The 23670-nt window shown below is 45.8% G+C and overlaps 1 protein-coding gene across 2 annotated transcripts in view; it reads left to right on the forward strand.

Moving 5' to 3' along the window:
• The first annotated feature begins 7101 nt into the window (after nt 1–7101).
• The window catches only part of LOC133349722 (rho GTPase-activating protein 9-like), a 45459-nt gene continuing 28890 nt past the window's right edge, over nt 7102–23670 (forward strand). For both annotated transcript variants that reach the window (XM_061563411.1, XM_061563412.1), the window contains exons 1-2: nt 7102–7583; nt 21902–22843. In XM_061563411.1, coding sequence (XP_061419395.1) covers nt 21983–22843 — 861 coding nt within the window. In that variant the 5' untranslated portion in view covers nt 7102–7583; nt 21902–21982. The remainder of the gene's footprint in view (nt 7584–21901; nt 22844–23670) is intronic.

The following is a 23670-nucleotide window of genomic DNA, read 5'->3' on the forward strand; positions in this document are numbered from 1 at the left end:
GACGGACCGATCTATTGTAGCCTAACGGGAGGGGTGTTTTGAAATTAACGCGGCCAAACATCGTTAAAACTTTACGCGCTTAATTATCAACACGTTATGAGCAGTAGCGTCATTGTAAATAGCGGTTTTTAAAAATAACACGGAGTTGTGGAAAGGATTAAATGTGTGTGTGTGTGTTTTTAATTGCATGTTTGGGTCAATGTTGAAGATTTGTTTTTCGTAATAGTTGCGCCCACCGGAAATGTCAACTGTTACCATGGTAACCGTTGACCGTTGGAGGGGTGGCGGCAAATCAGAAGGTTGCTAGGTCAGAGGTTTACCCTCTAGATCTCTTGCACGTGCGCAGGCACTGCCCATGCCTGTGTCCAACTCCTTGTCAGTGCCCCACCTGATTAGAGACCAATTCTGACCTTATTGGTCACCCAGTGCCCCTTATAAGTATCAACGTTAATCCTACAAAGTTCTCATCCTCTTAGGTTTTTTCGGTAAAGTCACGTAGGTAAAAAATTAAATTCAAATTAATAAAAGTAATAAAATAAAAAAATAATATTATTACTTTTATTAATTAATTTTTTTACCTACGTGACTTTACCGAAAAAACCTAAGAGTATGAATCCTTGCCGTCACGAAAGTTTCAAATCTAGAACCTACAAAGTCCCATCGCAAGAGAGAAACACAAACAATTAAGACAATCACCAGGACTAGTACACTCACCATTACATAACCTGTCAACCCCTTGTGCCCTACCTTATTAGAGACCAATTCTGACCTTACTGGTCACCTCGTGCCCTTATAAATCTCAATGTTAATCCTACAAAGTCCCATCGCAAGGGAGAAACACAAACAAATAGGTAATTAAATGTTTTTTTCCCGTATTGAAACTGCTGTACACCGTATGGACCTCAAAACTCAATTTCCCTGTACAAAGAATACGGGGTAAACCGTACGGGGTTGACAGCTGTGACTGCTGGATGAATGCCTCCCCACGCCGTAGATGTGATTGTGTGGGTTATTTGGCCATACTTCACCACAAATGGTCAATGCGGGTCGGTGAAGATAGGGGAGTACAGTATATAAGTATAATCACTGTACAGTACACACATGTGTTTTACTGCACTGCCATCTGCTGTTAACAATGTAGCTCTACAGATCCCGATGATCAGGTTTTAAACCGTGGATGCGTTAGCTATGACCGTCTGTCAAGGGTTGGAGGATGGGTCACGACAACCCTCGTGAAGATTATCCATTATAAACGAAACTGTAGTATAACGTGTTGCTATTAGGGATGTACCCTATGAAAAAAACCCAGCCAATTTGATTAAACGTTTTGCTTGTTTGGAGACTTTATTCAAACTATTTGGCCTGTGGCCCCATCTGTGGCACTACAAGTTTGCTGCCTGCTGCACCTATTTAATTCGGCTTCGCTTTTGTGACTTTAAATCAACGGAGAAGTTCAAACTCTGGAGCTCCCCCCCCTCCACTTCCTCTTTCGGCTCTGCGCCTTTCCTTTTCAGGACACGCCCCTTTTGCTATAGGCCCGTCCCTTTCAGTTCCGACCCCGCCTCTTCCCCTGGACAGGGGTTTGGGCAGAGGTCGCAAACAGGTTTTGATTCCTTACCCGTACCCGTACTCGGCCGCACCAGGGTCGCAAACAGGTACCCGTACCTGGCCGGGTAGGGTACGGGTACCCGTACCCGATACCCGGCCGGGTACGGGTAGCCGGGTATCGGGTAGCGTACGGGTACCCGATTGCGACCTCTGGGATGAATCCATGTTGCAGGCGCGGGTGGGTTGATTCTAGGAACTTGAATTGTAAGAAGAGACAAGACGATGGGAAATTAGTGACGAACGGTTACTCACCAGTGACTCACATCCTACCCGTACCCATACCCGGCCGCACCAGGGTCGCAAACGGGTACTCGTACCCGTACCCGGCCGGGTACGGGTAGCCGGGTATCGGGTAGGGTACGGGTATCGGGTACCTGATTGCGACCTCTGGGTTTGGGTAGTGGTGGGGTTGTTGAAAGGGCGATGGAGGGGGAGGTCAAAGCAGTAAAGGGAGTCTTCTACTTACAAACGAGTTAGGTTCCAAAGGTTCGTTCGTAAGTCGATTTGTTCGTAAGTCCAACTTTACTCCTGTCGATTCCAAACAGGTTGTATGGCATGTACGCTTAAACGGGGCATGGCTTTAAAAGTTGTATGATCTCCTATAGATGCCACTGGTTCTCCATGTTCTGCAGATGTAGACGCCACCACCACCATCTATTGCGCGGCGGTTGAACTTATGACTCGTTCCGAACAGGCAACTGGACATACGGACAGGTTTGTTCGTATCTCTGAAAGTTCGTAAATCAAGTGTTCGTAAGTAGATGAGTCCCTGCAATAGGGGTGGATGTGGCCAGTAGGGGTGAGGAGGATCAGTAGGGGTGGTAGGAATCAGTAGTGGTAGGGGTAGAGCGACTTCAGACCAGGAACAAAAATCCCTCTTGAGAGCAGCAATAATAATTTTTTTACCCGGATCAAATTGTATTTTTTCAACACAGTTCGTATGTCTTGGGATTGCTAATTGAGGGGAAAGTTATGCATTTTTAAAGAACGTTTACATTTTCAATAAATGTTTAGGCTTGTACGGATTAATCTGTAGGAATTAATTCTTCAGATCTGGCTGTTTCCAATAAATTGCAAGGTTTACATTTACATCTAGAATTCTGCATTCAGGGACCCCAATAAATACAAGTTTGAAATGGCATTTTAAAGTAGGTTAACTTTTTTTTTATTTTGGATGGTTTATTATATCAGGCTAAACTTTCCAACTGTTAATAATTTCTGCAATCATGTCGTATTTCTGCTTGTCGGTGTTATTGTGATTTACCGGACCAATGCCAAAAACTTGGTTGTAAAATTACGGTTGCTGACAATGTGAATTGCCAATACAAAATAATGCACGACACCTAATCCTGTAAAATAAAATTTGTACTTCAAATTACAAGCAAAGCGTGAAGAAAAGGGATAGTAAACACTAGCTCAAACTTAAAATATTAAATGACTCTCATTAAAAACCCTAACATGAACATTTAACATTAATCAGCAATACAATTACTGTGGTGGACTGCTTTGTGTTAGTTGAGCCCGCAAAAAATGGAAGCACTCTGGTCAATAGATGGCGCACATTTTATGCACACCAAAATTCTGATGAAGCTTTGGCACTGGGTTAGTTCACTGCGCTATGAAATGTGGCGAATTGGGTTTGATTCCTGGTCCCGGCAAACATCGGTGGCGAATATTAACCCGAACTGGTCCTTGCTCACCTCCTTTACTAACCTGCACCGACCAATGTGGTGAAGTATGGTCAGTATGTTCAACGAACGCTGAAAACAGAAAGGGCGTAGGGAGATCCTCATCCAGCAGAGGCTATAAGTGTGAATAGAGAATCGAATGTTCAGACAATGCTGACCTAGCTTGGGAGCTTTGTTTAAGCTGGGCATCCGCCGAGATTTTAACCCAGAATTTCAGCGTTTGTCAGTGCAGTACTGACCGTCATTTGGTCGCCTTTATAGCCACTCATTCACGTTTATTTGTCAACATTTTAAAAAGGCTCAACCCAGTGAGTTTTGCGTCCGCCTGTGGCACAATTGAAGGGACACATTTGAATTAACTGACCATAAACGACAGTACAGTATTTGCAACTGACTCTCCCACTATAATTTGTGCAAATCGTGGAGGTTTCGCAATATGGCATACGACTGGCATTGAAATTACAGGTTAATTAAAAATAATGGTAATTGATGCAATGTTTTATACGTTCACTGAAGATGCAACTTGGTAACGTAAAATGTGCAACTATTCTAGTCTTTTTAGTTCATACTCAGACAATGGATCTTAGCTGGTAAGATTCATTGAGCTAAAGAGTTATTTTACAAAGTTGACCATCCCAAGACTGTTTTTATCACTCGTCACCTGCTTAAACAAAATAAGCTTGAAATTACCTCTGGTTCAATCCAGGGTACTTTTTTATTTGTACAAGTGAAGGAATTCCTTCTCCCGTAAATATAAATAGGAACCCAGAGGAGTCAGAAATAGAGGAACCTCTTTCCTAATGAATCACTTCAATACCGTGTATCTTTTGTATCGATGAGCGAGAAAAAAGGAAGCATTTGTTGCATAAACAAGTAACTTCCTTGTGCTGCTGAATACAAACCAAGTGTGCGAATGTCTATACTATTTTATCTTTTGCTACTTCGCCAATGAGAAAAAGATAAATATTGTTGGTGTAAGTCGAGTACATCTTCTGACATAACTGCAAACCCCGTTCGTAAATGTCCTGTCCGATTACCTATTGTCCGCCTTTTGCTTAATTAGAAAGCAGGAGAATTTACACTTTATTGTTCATTAAAGTAAGTGGGCTTGGGTAGGATAGGTCGCTATAATGGATTGTGACTGATGCTCAAGGATAATGAAGAAGCGGCAACCATGGGAAAGAACGTGTCTAAGAGGACGTTACCGAGGAGATGGAGGGATGATATCAGCTTGTATTCAGATACAGTACTCGGTGGATTGCCATATCGCAGACTCATGAGAGATAGCCACGGCATTGGGATGCCTTTATCCAGCAGTGATTCACTATGACAATTACTTTTTTCCACGTCGGATTACTGTTTATCTTTCACTTATTTGTGAATGACACAAAGGAGACACACGCACGGGCTCATTCAGGTGGAGAAACTTCCTCTATTTCTCAAAGAAAACTCTTAAGGGAGAGTGAATGAATGACTGTCTTTTCACATGATTGCTGTTGGGTGTATACAAAGCCACCTATTTATAGATACCCCACTGATTTCTAACGACCTTCTTGCTTCCTGGTCAACGGTTGATTGGATATAGGTACAGTATTGTGAAAGTGATGGCTCGTGTATTGAGATTGGTTGGGGACATACAGAGGCTTTGCAATTAAATTTTTTATATAATTTATCCATATAATTTATACATTTTGATCACCCTGCAGTGTTTATATAACCGGCTTGGTTGCTCGGCGGTAGTGACTTAAAATTCACAATAGTTGGCCTATGTATTCAATCGGCCTCGTCATAGGAATGTAGATTTTCCAACACTGGCTCACGGCTGTCAACAGCATACACGCCACAATAATACATCAACGCCCATGTGAGCACGACGTCACTTATACGTGAGAACTTGTAGTGTTATGTTCTGTATAACTGCGCTGCATGACCAGCGGTGACATGCCCAAGCAGCTTCTGTTTGGCCGGATAAAGGGGGATAAACGGCCACGACACGAGCTGGGGTGATGCGATACGAGAGGATGTGGGGCTGAGTGGACTTGCCGAAGACTGGTACCAGCGGTGTCAATATCGGTCTTTGTGGAAGGAAGTTCGTGAAGGACGCAGCTACTGAGCAGTTAGAGGCAGTCGCCCCTCTAGCAACAACGGAGGGCATAGGAGCGACGCTCACAACAAGATAACATACAGCAAGTTGGCACAGTAGGGGGCACAGGCGGTGCATTTTGCCAGTCATCTCTGTCAACCCATGGCACCTGGCTCTCTGCTGACCGGCCGGAGGTCAGCAGAGAGCTTTCGCCACTTCACGTGACCGGCCTCAAAAAAAGAGTCCACCAGGTCTGGCACAGGCGCCGTGGTGATGTCCCCATCATCTTCTTTGTTCTTTCGGTAAAGTCACGTTGAAGGGAAATAATAAAATAACAAAAATAAAACTCATATAAAAAATATTTCCCTTCTACGTGACTTTACCGAAAGAACCAAGAAGATGAATCCCTGCAGTCACGAAAGCTTTAAATTGAAATGTCCCCATCACTTAAGTGACGTTTGTTGTTTGTTGTTGTCACCGTTCCCACACCTTTGCGCGGACATCAATCGACAAATGAAAAGGAAACTTTGCCCCCGAGAGACGTGACGTTTGGGGGTGGAATGCCGAACGTCACTGGGCGGTCCGGAAGAGGGGCGGCAGTGGTTGAGGATGAATGGGATGGAGGGAGGAGGAGGAGGCAGGGAGGGAGAGAGGAATGATGGGGAGGGGGAGGAGAGGAGGGATGGTGCACGGCAATGCACGCAAGTGCGTTGAACTTCTTTCGCACCGTACGCAGTCGGAGGTGTGATGATGATGTTAATGATGTTGGGGATGATGATGAGAGATGATGGCGCGGGTTAAAAGTGGGGATGCTTGAGGTGGTGGCGGAGAGGGATGATGATGTTGGGGGGGGGGGATGGTGGGGGAGTTTGGGTGGGTGGGGGGATCAGGGGAGGGAGAGGGGGGGTCACGGCAGGGAGGTGGGGGATCAGAGGAGGGAGGGGGGGATCACGGGGGGATCAGGGGAGGGTGGGGGGATGGGGGGTGTGGAGGGGGGGGGGTCACGGGAGGGGGGGATCACGGGAGGGGGAGGGAGGGGGGATGGGGGGCAGAAAGGAGGGGGGTGGGGGGTGGAGAGGGAGGGGGGATGGGGGGTGGAGAGGGAGGGGGGGGGAGAGGGGGGATCAGGGGAGGGTGGGGGGATGGGGGGTGTGGAGGGGGGGATCACGAGAGGGGGGGGATCACGGGAGGGGGGATGGGGGGCAGAAAGGAGGGGGGTGGGGGGTGGAGAGGGAGGGGGGGTGGGGGTGGAGAGGGGGGATCAGGGGAGGGTGGGGGGATGGGGGGTGTGGAGGGGGGGACCACGGGAGGGGGGGGATCACGGGAGGGGGAGGGAGGGAGGATGGGGGGCAGAAAGGAGGGGGGTGGGGGGTGGAGAGGGAGGGGGGATGGGGGGTGGAGAGGGGGGATCAGGGGAGGGTGGGGGGATGGGGGGTGTGGAGGGGGGGATCACGGTAGGGGGAGATCACGAGAGGGGGAGGGAGGGGGGATGGGGGAGGGAGGGGGGATGGGGGGGAAGAAGGAGGGGGGTGGGGGGTGGAGAGGGAGGGGAGATGGGGGGGTGGAGGGGGGATCACGGGAGGGAGGGGGGAGAGGGAGGGGGGATGGGGGGTAGGGGGGGATGGGGGGTAGGGGGGGATGGGGGGTAGGGGGGGATGGGGGGTAGGGGGGGATGGGGGGTAGGGGGGGGTGCCACCCTTTCCTCCCGGGGTGCGCCCCGGACCGAGACGTTCAGTGGGCCAGGGGCACAGCGAACGAAGCGGACGGATATCACCAACACACGCAACACAGCCGGCAACAACAACAACACCACAAGACAGTCAGATTATAACACCAAGAGAGACATAGCCGGTGTGTGTGTGTGTGGGGTCACAGCGAGAGGTTCAATTAAAGTTTATCTTCGGGAACATTACAACAATACGACGTTACTTGTGCCGTGGCTTGTAAGGCTCGCTAACGAACAGTGCTGACTGTATTACTTCTCGCTACATGGACGACAGAGGGGTGTTGGACCGAGCATAGCAGGGCCGAGCTGTTAGGATTCAAGAAAGAAGAATAAATATCCATCGTGAAGTGGTCCGTTGACTTTTGTTGGAGTACAGTACGGTGGTTTGTGTGGTTATTAACCACTGTAGTCGCAATGCACTGCCGTGCAATGTTAGCGGACACGCGTGTTTGCCTTATCGCATTCTGGGACCTTTAAGGTAAGCAAAACACACACACATATACTACATATATACACCTGCCTTACAGTATATAGTAACGTAAGCCAATGATGTGAATGTAATTGTATCGTGGTCGGTCTCGGAATAGCGAAGTGCTGAATTCTCCACGCCAGGTTTACTAAAATAACTGTGTCCATGTACATCTTACAGTGTTAGTAACTTGAGATAATGTTCATGTAATTGTATCGTGGTCGGTCTCGGAATCGCCAAATGCTGGACTCTGCGTGGCCAGGTTTACTACAATAACTCTGCAGTCCGCCCTGTGTCCATAATCACCCCAACTCGGCCACCAGCTCTAGCAGAGGTTAAGCCTGGATTAGTGCCTGGGGTGGTGGTGGCACCACCACCAACCACCAACCACCACCACCAACCACCACCACCAACCAGCACCACCAACCACCACCACCAACCACCACCCACCACCACCAACCACCACCAACCAGCACCACCACCACCAACCACTACCACCACCACAACCACCACCACAACCACCACCACAACCACCACCACAACCACCACCACAACCACCACCACAACCACCACCACAACCACCACCACCAACCAACCACCACCCACCACCCACCACCACCACCAACCACCACCAACCACCACCAACCACAACCAGCCACCACCAGCCACCACCAACCACCACCAGCCACCACCAACCACCACCACCAACCACCACCAGCCACCACCAACCACCACCCACCACCAACCACCACCACCACCACCAACCACCACCAGGCAGCAACATCCGTCGTGTTGTACTGCACTTCTAAGCGTCCACGCGTCATTGATCTCCGCCGGCGTGGTTTAAGTTACTGGTCAACTTGAGCGGCGTTGGCTCCGAGAGGGCCTCGTTCAGCAAGTGGGTTAACGCGGGGCCTGGTTTGTGATATTTGAGAGTTCGCTGTTGTCGAAATGTTCTATTTGTCATTGTTACTGTGTTGTTATGGTACGTACTATTGTGCACTGGTGATTTGTAAATACTATACGGAACAATAGTAAAGTGCTCAGAGAGCGTGCCTTTGGGAATAGTAATTAGGTCTCGATATTGGTGGGAGTTAACACTTTGTATGTAGCAGCGTGGTCCAATATTTTTGACCCTCTATTGGAGTTTTGTACTGGGGAATATTCCATAGGAGGATTAGTGTCCAGAGGCTGGACTAGCATATAATACGTGGGTTTCCCATTCAAATGTTATACGCAAATATATTCTGTTATACCCCATTGAATCTCAATGTGAAAAACGGGTTTGTTTCTTTAATCAGGAGGGTCCTATGCTAATGAGTTAATACATTTTACTTGGTCATTACATGATATGTTAATACAGAGACAAGCTCAGAATATACAGAATAGTCTACTTTACATGGCATCCATCCACGCAGTACAGTACTTTGTACTATATAATTTAACCGGATGTCCTCGAAACACCTGTTACTGTTTACATAAAACACCTAAAGTATGTTTTTTTTAATGACACTGTTGAATGAAAAACTTAGGGAACATGCCACTTAAACCATTTTTCGTAACAATAATTTGTGGAAAATATATGGTTCCTTAGATGTTACCGGCTTAGTAATGTACAAATGTCCCTACAGGCTTCTGTCAAGGTGGGTGTAAGCATTTTGCAATGTTGGCTTTAAAATGTCAGAAATTTTTATTGAATGAGTGTTTTGTTGATATTAATAAATACTGTCCTTTACTGTCCTGACATTTGAACCCTTCCTTTTGATCCAGCCCTCATAGTTATTGCCAACTCGAGATGGCACCTGCTTGTACTGTACACAATTAATGTGGTAACGTGGCCTTAATGAAATACTGAATACACCATCGTGTGGAATTGCGCAACATGGTATAAAGTCACCAAATACCGTGGGTGTCGGCGTAAAACTACGACTCAAGATTTCTTGAGATGTCTTGAAAACTGAGGGCATAGTTTGTGCACTTTCATGGTTCAATTTATTAATTTTGCCATGAGGTTTCCACTGGTCGTGTGCATTTCTCCACCCAAAAAGTGGTGAAATAGCGGTTTCCACCAACAAGCGATTCCAGTGTCTAAGGATGTAGGGTGTAACAACCAACGTCATGCATCTTGGTCTTTGAAAATGGAATGTCTGCTCAATCATTAGTCATAACATGTTTGGGTAAAACAACTTTGGTTGTTCATCTTTGGACAATTGTGAGTCAGAGGTGAGGTACATTGGGGCCACCCCTTTTGTGTGGGTCGTTTTCAAATCTTACTTCATGCTCGTCAATGCGGGTTAGTGAAGGTTGGGGTGGGGGACATCCGAGCATAGTACAGTACAACAATGAATGGTTGCTGCTCTGCCTTCCGCTGATAGTAGCATCCTTGAAATGTGTGGAAATTTCAGCGATCCCACGTTGGGGACCGATGAGAATAGAAACAGAAACTGGTGATTTCTCATCCGTAACATTTGAAGAAGTGTGAATTTAGGGCCTCTCCTACATTACTACCAAACCCGTGCCATGTGTCTGGAAATTCACATTTAGTTGTGGAGGGTTTTTTTTTGTTTTCAAATCAAACAAGGAGCATTCTTCCTCTTCTAAGACGAGGTTGAAGCCAGAAGGTGAGTGCGTAGCACAGGAAGATGATGAACCACATGCATCCTTGGAAAAAGCCCAGAATCATGCCTTTCCAGATGGCCCACTGTTGTGCCATCACCAGATTATTGTCGTCCCTGCACGTCAATTAACTCTAAATGATTATTGACACAGCAATCGCAAAATCGTAAAGTTTTCCATGGCAAAACAAATGGAGCAGTACATATTCTTACTAGGCATATAGGTCATAATTGCTATTTCGCGTGAGCTACGACAATGTTTAATATTATTTTGTCTAGGAGTGCCACGCATTGGCGTAAACCACACTTCCGATTCGTACTGGTTGGCTGCGTACGGTGCGGAAGAAGTTCAGCACACATGCTTAATGCCCGACTGCCCAAAACTTGATTCAAGTCTAGCTTTTTAAATCCTTTATATTAAGTTCACTTGCTTGCTTGCTTGCGCGCTTACGACCGTGCAAATCTTTCGGTCGTTTTTTTAACCTACTTCCCGTGATCCAATCGAGCTGACATTTTGCACACAGACTCGTTGTGCGTGACAATTTAATTTCGTGAAAATTAGTTAAATTTTTTTTTACACTTTTTAGGAAAAAAAAATGATATTTAATTACCAATTGCTTAATGGTGGCAGGCAATCGTCTGACCTATAGGTGGCAGCCATCTCAAGCCAGAGGACGAGAGGACTCTAGCCGCCACGCATATAAAGGATTTATAGTGATTAATTTTTTGATGACGAGCCTCTTATGTCCGTCATGCTGACCACACATCATAAAACTTTGAACACAGTACGTAACCGTGCTTACAAAAACATCAGTCACGTTTCTAATCAATGCTGGATGAAGAAGGCCTTCCGCCAAAGGGCTTCACCTTTTATTACGCTCTTGCGATGCAGCGTTCTGATTAATACCTGCACACTCCATCTCCACGGTTGATTTCATCTTAGACATGCACCCATGTTTCAAGGGAGTGAAAATATTTGAAAGTTGCCACTAGAAACAAAAACACAAAAAACCGTGCAAGTTCTCTATATATATTTTTTTACGTGACATTACAGTTGGTGGATACACACAGAATATGGGTTGGTTGAAAACTATCGGGGGCGTTGTAAACTCACTTGAACAAAATGTTTGCACATGTTTTATATCACTGTACTGTAATACCGGTATAGGCACTGTATGCAATTCAGATCAAACCTTTACGTGTGTGCCACAGGGCTCTTGGCACACTGCAGTAGAGCATTTAGTTTACCTGCGTTACATAATGCAAATTATACACATGTATTGTGTTTACGTACTGTATTGGCAATATCGAGCCAATAAACAGGTGCATTTATTTAATGTCTTGCTCACACACTACGGGGTTTAACGCACACTCTTCAAAGTTGACTTTAGATATTTTGTGCCACTGCACTTATTCTGTGGATGGTTTTCGGCACAAGGTAACGCAGGTGTGTGTACTGTAAGTCCATTAATACGTTTGTATTGCAGCACATGAGTGATATTTTATGGCTATCATCATGCATGTATGTTGAACTTCTTTCGCACCGTACGTAGCCCAGCCATGCTAATCATAAACCATTCCCTGTGGGGGTCAATGGCTTTCCCACGCTGTCATAAAGCCCCTCGAAGTCCTGTGATTTCATCTTCCGCATGAACTGATAATCTAATCTCTCCATCTCTAGGGCAGTCAAGCCTCCTCTTTGGTGTCTTCCTTCGTGATGGCACCCACTTGCTGTCACCAGTTTTTGTTGTTGTTGTTTTATCCACCTGCCATCATCCCGGCTCGCGAGGTTGTCCTTCCTGAGCCTTCTCGCTCACTTTCATTCACGGTCAACGTGATCGTCTCTGATTTGTGTTTGTTCCCTGATCCATCTTGTCCCCCCCCTCTCTCTCTCTCTCTGCCTCTCATTGTCATTCCAAGCGTGCATCTCTCCATGCCTCTTTGTGTACTTTTGTTTGAATGTACTGTCAACTGTACTCTATTATACATCTATATTGCTTCGTTATGGTCAAAGATTTAAAGTACACTTCATTATGCATGATAGTATTTAGTTTGAGTTGTTGCAGTAGACAAGTGCCACACATTTCCTGTATGGGCTTTGTATGTACGTGTATGTTGGGTTTCTTTCTCACCGTACGCTAGCCGACAGACCGTTATCACCCTGTCATCATTCCACTGCTGGATGAAGGCATCAAACAAGCCATCGCCACCCATTCCACACAGTTATTTGATACGACGTCTTTTAAGCCACCGACGCACGACCCCGATGTCATCGCTCCCATCTCCTCGGCGGATGAGTTCGATTCCTGTCACTCCTTGGCCGTCATCCCCTTTGAGCGACCTAACCAAGCCGAAGCCCACTTAATTTTTGTATTCACAGTTTGAATGATCGCTTTGCGCATGCTCTCAAATGTGTGTGCTCCCTCCTTTTTGTAACTTAGAGCGAGTTTGAGCGTGCGTCTTCCTCTGCTTCTTTCGCACGGTTTAAAATGTTTTCTCTCTCCGATGTTATTATTGTTGTTACTTGACCATGTTTCTCAACCGTATGCCATCATCGCAGGTAGTACGGAATAAATAAATAAACCCCAAAGAGTTTCCATTAAGTTAATTTCGTGAAGTTTTTGCAATGGCAGTAATGTGCTGCTGTGTTTTCTGTTGCAGTCATTGCATACCTGTCAACCCCTTATCAGTGCCTACCTCCTTACATTTCAACGTTCATCCTGCAAAGTCCCATCACAAGGGAGCAACACAAACAAATCAACAAAAATATGTATTTGCTCGTATTGAAACGGCTGCTGTACGCCGTATGGACCTGAAAACTCAATTTCCTCGGTACAAGAATACGGGGTGAACCGTATGGGTTGACAGGTGTGGCCTCGACAATACGGGGGTGTCCAATGAAGCGTGACTCGATAATTATCAAAGGATTATAATTGAGAAGCAGTTTGATCAGTGTGGTTGAAATGTTGGCAGGGGATGATTCCTCACGTTCGTCAACAGAACGAGAGTGTGCGATAACGCAACGGCATCGAGCACAAACGACAGAAGCTCAACACATTCGTCGATGACAACACCCAAAAAGGAAAAAAGAGATACAATTCAATCGGTGATTCTGTTTGGAAGATGCCATCTGCTGTGAATAACGGCCATTATCCCTTTTTTAAATCCTTTATATTAAGTTCGCTTGCTTGCGTGCTTGCTTGCTTGCTTACGACCGTGCAAATTTTTCGGTCGTTTTTTAACCCACTTCCCGTGATCCAATCGAGCTGACATTTTGCACACAGACTCGTTGTGCGAGACAATTAATGTTCGTGAATTTTTTTTCTCCAAAATTTTACACTGTTTAGGGAAAACAAATTAAATATTTAATTACCAATTTCTTAATACTGGCAGACAATCATCTGACCCATAGGTGGCAGCCATCTCAAGCCAGAGGACGAGAGGACTCTAGCCACCACGCATATAAAGGATTTATAGTGAAAAACTTTGTTTTTACGGGTTATACTTATTTTTGCACTTAAGTATTTAAAACGTGAAATAGGCCTGAGTGCTCTGAAAATGAATATTTCCACACAGAAACAATGCAGCATTTTCATCGCAATGTGCGTTGTCTCGCGGCTATTACCAGCTGACATAAGCCCACTTGCTTGAGTTCGGCCTCTTTTTTCTTGTCCTGTTTGTCATTTTCCTTCTTAGTCTCAGCTCTGTGCGTGAAGCAAAAAAAAACACTTGGTCGCAAATTCGCCAAATTGTCCAATGCAGGAGGACGCTCTCTAAAAAAAGGGGCGCTTTTGGTATTTAGTGAGGCTTTTCTGGATACATAATTATTGGCATTTTCAAAATAATGATAATTATACCTACAGACCAATTCAGACCTTATTGGTCACACCGTGTCCTAATACATTTCAACGTTCATCCTGCAAAGTCCCATCACAAGGGAGAAACACAAACAAATCTGACAAAAATATGTATCTGCTCGTATTGAAACGGCCGTACGCCGTATGGACCTGAAAACTCAATTTCCCCGCTACAAGAATACTGGGTGAACCGTATGGGTTGACAGGTATGTGACATTGCTATGTTTGGCCCAAGCTTTTCACTACTGTGGCTAATGAGCGTCTGCTGCCCATTAACAAAGGACCCATGGTGCCGAGGAGTGGCAATGGTTTACGGTGGGTGTGTGCGTGTGTATCTTTGCACGAAACCGGACTGTCATGCCCAAGTTATGAGTTTTCACAAGGCAAGGGGACACAGAACGTGCACATCCATCGAAGTTGGTGTATTCAGTAGCGCACTGTAATACTGTGCTGTGTTAATAGGATTATTTTGTGCGGTGGTGGGGGGTGGTTGGGGGCTGTCTTTTGTACTACTGCCGATTGCAAATGCACACAGAGGAATGGATGACCTTCAACTTAGTTTCATTGATTGATCAATCAGTTTTGTATATACATTTTTTTTTGGTGTGGGTTTTCATACAAAGCCCTCTTGGATCTTGATTTGAAGCTTTCGGGACTGCAGGAATTCATGTTCTTTGGGTCTTTCGGTAAAGTCACGTAGATAGGTTCAAAGGAAATGACAAAAAAACGTATTTGAACTTCTATCTACGTTACTTTACCGAAAGACCCCAAGAATATGAAGCCATCTTGGCTTTCCGCTTTACAACCTCACCTGCACACCATTTTTTTACACCTTTTTGTAATTTGCACTGTTTGTCTTCCGCTTGTATTTTTGTGTGTGTGCGTGCGAGCAAACAGTAAAACGCACTTCACTGCACACGGACCAGAGGATCAATTTGTCCAACGTAGAAAACACGCACGTGCTTTAATTAGCACGCTTATTATAATCCGAAAGCATGCATATGCGTTGTTTTTTGCCTCTCTCCATCCTTAAAACGCCACTAACCGTGCACGAATACGAATCCAGGCAGCAGCAGCAGCCATCGGCCACAACAACATGCATGGGGGCCTAAAACCTGTTGGTTCACCTTTCTTTTTGGCAGAACATCCGTGGCATTCGGTATGTTAATGTGCGGCGCTCGACAGTGTCTGCAGAAAACATGTCTTGCGGTTATTTTCATGTCTGCACAGGGAAAATGGTGTTGGGTATGTTCGCAAGCTGTAAAATGCAGGTGTGTGCATGTGGACAGTGCACCCCCCCCCATATGCATGCATGTACTCCCACATTTGTTAATCCACTGCTGGATGAGAGCACCCTCTCCCACACCTGTGTGGGTTATCTGAGCGTACTTTACGCTGGTCTGTGCGGCGAGAGAAGCCTTAGGCGTTGGCGCCGCAGAGTAACCAGCAATGGACAGGCTGGTCCAGATGTCTTGTGACCCACAATTATTTGACCCCTAACCTTTCACCCACCGCCCCCCCCCCCCACCTGTGCACGTTAATTTCTGTTTTGAATAAACCTTATTTGAAAAAAAATATAGACATTTTTATAGAATTAAATGGAGGTCACAAGACATCTTGACCACCCTGTACTGTACAGTTAATTTGCCGCACTATCCTATACTGTCCACAGTGTTTTTGCTCAGCAGCCTATAACACCTGTTTATGTGCATGGCGATCGCCCATCGAAGCACCACCCAGAGACTCAAGCCTGCTTAGCTTCCCGAGATCCGATAAGACCGGGCGCATTCCAGGTGATTTGGTCATAGGCATATGTAAAGTGTGTGCGCGTCTTTGACTGCCTGGGAGGATGGTGGTGCATGTGTAATGCTGTACAGTAGTTTGGTTTGGCAGTGCTCTTTCAGCGGTGTTTTTGGAGCAGGCCGGCGCAGTCCACCGCTTGGCTCTCTCGCGTGATTTCGGGTTGTCACCGCATGTTGTTCAGGATGATGTCCGACGATTCGCTCTGCGTGCCTCTTCAGGAACCCAATTAAGTTGCTGAAGAAGCTCCCCAGCATGTGGAGCGAATTCACCGGTCGTACTGCTTGTTACTGCTGGTGTAATAACCACCATAACACAGTCGACTGTATGTATGCTGAACTTCTTTCGCGCCGTATCGTAGCCGACCGCGCCAAACGGAGGTGCGGGGGTAGGACAACAAACGAGGTGAAAGTTTGCCTGGCATCGTTCGCAAGAATAAGCGAATGTCTGCCGATGGCAGGTCCCGAATTTTCAAAATTCGAAAAATTACCTTAAAATTAGTAAACTGGTGTTAGACGTAGTAATCATCACCCCCCACCCCCCTTACTGGCCCCAAGATAGCTTGCAAATGAGACTAACCTGGTTTCTTGAGTTCTCATACCTGTCAACCCCTTGGTAGTGCCTACTTTATTACAGACCAATTCAGATCTTATTGGTCATCCCGTGCCCTTATACATCTGAACGTTCATCCTATAAAGTTCCATCACAAGAGAGAAACACAAACAAATAGACAAATCAAGTGTTTCCCATATTGAAACGGCTGTATTCCGTATGGACCTGAACACTCAAATTTCCCTCTACAAGAATACGGGTAAACCGTATGGGTGGACAGCTTTTACCTGGTTAAACAAAATAAACTTGAAACTTAGGTGCATCCTCTCCCTTGGCTGCCATTTCCAACAGTCGTGTCTATTAACCATCTTCCGACCTAAACGTGTGTTTTTAACAGCAGTATTACGTGTCTAATTTGCAAGTGTTCCCTGATCCATGTGTTCCTCTTTCTGTTTTCCCTGCTGCTTTGCACACTTTCTCATTTGTATGTGTCACTGTTTTCTTTTCCATAAATCATGGGTTATATTCACTGGCGAAAATTATCTCAAAAAGTGCTTCATCCTGGACATCATTTTGATCATAATCAACCTTCAACATAGTAATTACCATGTACTGTAGCATATGATGTGATAACTATTGATGGATGAAGTCCTCCCCATGCCATGCCAGTTATGAGGGTTATTGACCATACTTTTCCATACTGGTCCACTGCAACTTGGTGAAGGGCTTAGGTGTAGGATCAGTTCACACATCATTGGTGTTCACCACTGCGCCACCGTTCCACCTCGGTTACCATGAATTCTGCCGTGTGTGTCAAGGTATGTCTGAATACATTGTGTCGGGAAAAGTAGTGCACACCTGTAATGTAAATATATGCATGAGATTCCTAACTGGCGAGGCTAATTAATGTCCTTGTATTTAGTAGCTTGTCCATCTATGGATTTGTGAGTCTAATTTGTGTGGATTTATTTCTGGGTAATTTTATCTCTTCCAAGAATCAAAATACGGTAGTCGGCTGAGAAATGGCCATATATTATCAAACATGATCAAGGGGCCATCTGAAATAGTGCAGTATGAGACTATCCTGTATAAACATAGGACAGTACATTATTAATGTATTCCGGATGTCGTGGGTTCGATCCCAACCTGTAGCTTGCATGTTCTCCCCGTAGTCACGTGGGTTTTTCTCCACGTCCTCCAGTTTTCCCCTAGACATTGAATTTCATGCGTCTAGATTATTTTGCTGCTGTGGATTTCCACGTGATGATAAACCGCTTAGTTGACCTATGGCTGAGTGAGCCTTACCTTGTAAGATGCAAATTTTTTTTTAGTTTTGTGTATATTTTTAAAGTGACTTGTTTACCGTTCCTATAATTTGCACTCGTGTCATGTTTTTGTATTATTTATTTGTTGCAACGTTCTGACTTGCCCCAACTGGATCTTTGTGAAAAAGAGCTTTATAGCTCATCGGATTCCTCCAGTATGAGTAAATATTCAGATGTTGATATTTGTGTGATTAGAACATATATTCGAAAATGTAAAATCCCAAGGCTGTACGGTAGAGTACGGCATTCTCAAACGTTCTACTGTCAAAGTGTTAGGCTGTTATCGATTTGGCTCTTATTTCAGAGCTTGGACAATGTCATTTAAGTTGGTTAATCAACCAAAAATTTTAATAGACTGCATTTTTTGTGGTTGATTACTCGGGCCACTTAAAAATTGGTGGATGCCCCCACATCCTGCCTACTGAAGGCAGGAAACCCCCAATAACCCATGCCCAGTGTGGCGTGGCTGATAATGCTGCTGCTGATGATGTCACCAAGCCCCGCCCATCACCTACCCTTCAGCGGCACACGTAGGAACAGAGGTGGGACTCCGAACTACGTTCATGTTATACAATTGGTTGAGTCGAGTAATTAATTCGACAACTTAAGTAATCGGATATCCCAGCTATAGTCAAATCTGTAAGTGGTAAGAAAAACATCATAACAGGATAATAGTGCAGGCCGGAAACATATCCAAGCCATACTTTATTTATTTGTTATCAAGTAAAATGATGGCTTTTAAGTTGGCTGAATCTGCCCTGATATGCTCGCTGCTTGATTGGTATTAACATCCGCGAACATCTGTACAGTACAGTGATTTTTTGTTTGACTGCTTGGCAACTACTACTTATGTATGTAAAACTTTTTTCGCACCGTACATAGCCAATAGTGCCAATCGGAGGTGCTGTGTAGAACAGCACGCGAAGAGTGTGACTTAGTCGTCACGTTGACACCCACGAGATGTGAAAGTAAATGAACTACAGGTTCGGTGGATCACGTGTAATGGTCAACTCTAGTGACTGAATGTGTGCTTCCTGGTTAACAATGCCACGAGCTGAAGGGGGGCATGACCTTTTGGCTCATAAATTTAATATTTAAAGTCAAATGCCTACAAGAGAGCACTGTCCAAAAGTAATTTTACCGGGGGCAATCCACTGCTGGGTGAACGACTCATCATTGCTGTGTTTGTCGTGGGGGTTGTTTGACTATACTTCGTGCTGGTCAGTACGGGTTGGTGAAGGGGGGTGGTGGGGGGGGGGCCCGGGGCCCAGCAATGGTTCAGATATCACTCGGCACTCACTCTAGCTGTGGTCGGGAATCGAACTTGGGAAAGCAAGTTTGTGTGTCGCAGTGTACTGACAATTCGGCCATCGCTCAACGCCCGAGAGTATGCATGTTGTTTTTTTTTTACTATTTTGTTACTTTCATTTTAGGTGAAGATAGAGCGATGCATTCCTTGCCACCGATGGTTGCGCAACGTGTGTAAACAGAAGCAAGCAATTTGAAAGCTTTCGCCTGTTTTTTTGTGAATTTAAGAAAAATTGGCTTTAAAATGTTGACACTTGATGTGAACGTTGATGCGAATAATTAACAAGTACACTTTGGTGTTCAATAAATATAAAGCAATAATATACGTGACACTTGAAAAATCTACCCTTTTTGGGAATACCTGTATTTTATTCAGATGTGTTCGGCCCAATTCTATTGAAATGTAGGGTGTAATCCAAAAGTTAACATGTACTGAGAAGGGGATGGTGACCGTCGGCAAGAATAGCTACTGAGGGGCGGCCAAAGGAGGGAATGCCAAAGAGGATGTCCAATGCAGAGATGGAGCGATGAGATCGGCTTGTGTACAAAGGTGGTTTGTTACACTGCAGGACCGTGAGGAATGGTGACGGCTTGCGGAGGGAGGCCTTCATCCAGCAGTGAATCGACCATGTCTGACGACGATGATGATGTTCATTAATACAGTGCTGTTTCTTCATCAGTCATACAGAAGAGGGTATTTAATTTTTTTTAACCTGTTCTTGTCCGTTATCCTCTTATCTGTGAGAACTGCTATCTGCGGTAGTCGGCAGATATGTTTGCAGATTTTTTTTGCTTTTGCGTGCCAGCAGTTAAAGGGGGTGATTCCTAGCATTGGTGAGTAACTAACTCCACTTGCGTCGCACGATTACGTGGCGAACCACGTAATGAGGTTCTAGGGGTAATGACTTAACGTGCTGAACTGGGAAACAGTGCGATGGTGTGATGAGATTAACTGCCTGTGGTCAAATGACCTGGAATGCGCCCGATCTAGCCAGGTCTCCGAAGCTAAGTAATATTGAAGCCTGGGTAGTGTTTGGATGGGCGAAAACCATAAAAATAATGTGTTAAAGGCTGCTTGCAGAGCCACGCGGTGGGCAACAGATGGCAGTGACATCCTTTGTTCTAAACTTCTATGCTGCCCGCCATCAACAACTTGCACTGACAAGCTGAGTGAAGTATGCTTAAATAATAGCCAGCATTCCATATGGCACGGGCAGGTTCTCATCCAGCAGTGGATTGACAAACGGCTGTACATGTGCAGTGCGATTAACACGGTTGTTCACCGCCTGCGTGGGCCGTAGTGGTTGAGACGTCACGTGTGTCTTGTACCACAGCTCAGTCTGCCCCGGAACCTTGTTTTTAGTTTAAAGTTAGTTCTGATTATTTTATTGGAGCTATTTTTTCCACACGTGCACATTTGTTGACGACAAGCCCATTTGTAGCAACCAATGGAAATGAATCGCGGGAAACGAAAGAAGATCTTGATATCGAAGGCTGAAAAGTAGGGCGCAAGATAAACAATAAACTTGACTTGGCTTGTAACCAACTACCTCGTGTCTGGAGTGCAAGTCCAAAATTACAACGTCTCCGCTTTGGTGGCTGCTCAGCCTTGGTTCCTTATATGTACTATTATGATGGCGAGGAGGTCCAGTGGTCAGTGTGCTTATGAATCTAGGCTTTGTGGTTTGGAAAACAACCTCAATTTCTTGATAATGCGCTGTAGGAGCTTATCAAATATGTGCACCATCTGCCAACGCGTGAAAAGTTTACATGCATTTGCAATTGTTTTCTCATGCCATTTCGGTTCAATTTGCTGCTAGATGGAAGCCTCTCCACTGCCGTATTGATGATTGTTTTTTTTGTACTATATTTCCCCCACTTGTATAACTGTGGGTTGGTGACGGTGGGTGGCCAGGGATTGCTTTGTATGTCTCTCGTAGCTCATGTTCGCAGTGGCGGGGAATCGAACTCGGATGTCTGAGTTCGTAGTGCAGTGTGCCGCTGACCACTGTGCCACAGCTCCACTCAAATGCCGTGTTAAAACTACGGTTAACTATTGAAAATAAAAAAAATATTGCATCCCTTGAACCGTTTGGGAAAATAAGGAAGCACTTTGTTTCTATCAGTTGTGTCTGCATCTTTCCAGACAGGGAAACACAAGTTTGGAGAGAGAAGTGGATTGCATAGTTGCAGGGTGGAGCAATTTGTCAGTCCTTTTAGCAGTATATATTTATCGTGCCCTTTGCATGATAAACTCTTAATTGACTGGGAGGTGCTGCTCCCATCTAAATTTCAGACGATCTGTAGTCTTGCCTCTCTAACTGGTGTTCTTGTTATCCATGACCCCAGTTTTTTTGACCTGATTACGGATGTGAGGAGGTGTAACTGGTGCAGACGACTTGAGGGGAGCTCCGAGCCTTGTGGAGTTGTCGCCCGAGTTTTGGGCAATATCACCTCCGCAGATCTCCCACGTGTTTTCGGGTTGTTTCCGTTCATCAGCATGTCTGACATGTTGCACCTCGTGCTGGGAGGTTCTTCACGAACTGAATTTCAAGTTATAACCTGAAAACAAACATCGCAGAGCAACCTTGCCTTTGTTTGAATTTAATTTTAAAGTGAATAAACTTTCAACTTTGTTAAAGCCCGCCGCACTTGTGACACAATGAGAGTGTCATCAGGAAGTACAGGGTTGATGCACCATACCTTGTTTTTTTATGTGTTTTTATCTCTGCAGATACCTCTATTATAGGATGCATCGCTCATCCACTGTATGCAGAGATGTTAGAATATATACATCAGAGGAGTGCAGATACGAGATGTTTCACTGTGCGTAACGGAAAAACGAATGTTTTTTTCTTTTATCATTACAGATGCAACAACGCGTTCCGCCCGTTTGCTGAGAATTTCGTAGCACCTTGCGGAAAATGACATCGAAGTAAACAAAATAAATCATGTCAGTTACTGGCAATGATGAGAAACCAGGGGGGAGAAAGCCAAGCCCTCCGAGCAAGGAGAACGGTGAACTTATCGTACGAGCTGAATATGACTACGAGTACACGAACACCAGTGGCCGCGTGGTGACGATCAAGGAAGGCGAGGAGTTTGAGCTCCTCAAGAAGACCAACGGCGACTGGTGGCAAGTCAGGCGTTTCGGAGAACGCAAACCCATTTACGTACCCGCGCTCTACGTCGTGGCGGTGCCGCGAAAGCTCGAGGAGGATTCGCGAAGGCTCGCGCGAGATGACGCGCAAATCCAGGCCAGCGACGGCCCAAAACCTGGCGAAGAAAAGAAGAGGACTCACTTCGAGGACATTCAGAAAATCAAGGAAGACCTCAGGCTTTCAGAGTCTGCCAAGAGGTCTGCGGAGGATGTCCGAAAACCTCCGGAGGAGCCGAGGAATGCGTCGGATGAGCCAAGGAAGGGGGGCGACACGTTGCCAAGAAAGCTCGGCGACGGCAGCAAAAGGGCGCTGATGCCACCACAGGTGCTCATGAACCTGAAGCACGTCATCAACAACAACAATAACGCACCGGCAGAGCAGCAGCTGAAGACGACTAGAAGCAATGACAAACCCGTGGAAGATGGCCCCAGGATAATTTCGGTTGCCGGAGGACCGCAAGCCGTCGATCCGAGCAAACCGTCGTCTCCGAAGATGCAGTGCGCCTTTGTCGTGATCGGCCGCGAGAACGCCGAAGGTGTTAAGGGGAAGAGCAACTCCCTTCCGGGGCATGCGGGAGGATTTGTACGCCAGTTTGACACCGTCACCCCTGGGAGCAGCATGGACGATCTGAGTAGCGGCAGCAATGCACACGTGAGTAAAAGCCGATCCCTTTTATATTGCAGTGAGTTACGGGGTGGATCACTGTGATATGAATCGTAAGTCGTCGTGTAAATGCTTGCTCTTGCCACTGCTCAACTAGGGGGAGCTCCCGAGAGCCCCGCTAGAAGGTATCTTGTACTCTTCCTCGGTGCAAAGACGGTCACTGCGTCGCTTTCAGGTGCGCTTCTGTGGCCGTCTGGGACGCTTTTCCGATATTAGGAAGCCACTGGAGCTATGCACTTTTTACGTGTCGATTGAAAACGAATTTCTTCAGAAGTGCTTTTTTTGTTTAGTTTGTTGTCCTTGCCCCCCCGCACCTCCGATTAGCACGGTTGGCTACGTAAGGTGCGAAAGAAGTTCAACACACATACATACATACATGTAGGCCTCACATCTTCGAAAAGGTGGGAGCACCCACACTTTACCCCCACCACATGCGATCGGCCGATCGACTAACTGCGCTGTACCCATTTATACTGCTGGGTTGACAGGTGCAGGTGGAATTCAAGAATACTGCGCAGGGAGATGGAACCATCGACCTCTGGATTGTGAATCCAGCATGCTAACCATTACACCACAGCAGCATCCGTTCCCCCAATATTTCAGGTCTTAATTTTAGCCGTGTTTTGTATGGGTCGGTGACCCCCGGAAAGGATTTCCCCTCCTGGCAAACACCACGACTTGCCAGCAAACTGGAAAATATATTGTGTGAAATTAAGCAATGTTGTATACTGTGCATAAAAAAAGTACTTAATGTCTATTTTTACAGGAGGCAGATGAATTTACGGTTATTCATTCGTGTTTATACTGAACATTAC

Source organism: Lethenteron reissneri, chromosome 31 (genome assembly GCF_015708825.2).
Source record: "Lethenteron reissneri isolate LAM-NWPU_2019-01 chromosome 31, ASM1570882v1, whole genome shotgun sequence".
Classification (NCBI taxonomy): Eukaryota; Metazoa; Chordata; class Hyperoartia; order Petromyzontiformes; family Petromyzontidae; genus Lethenteron; species Lethenteron reissneri.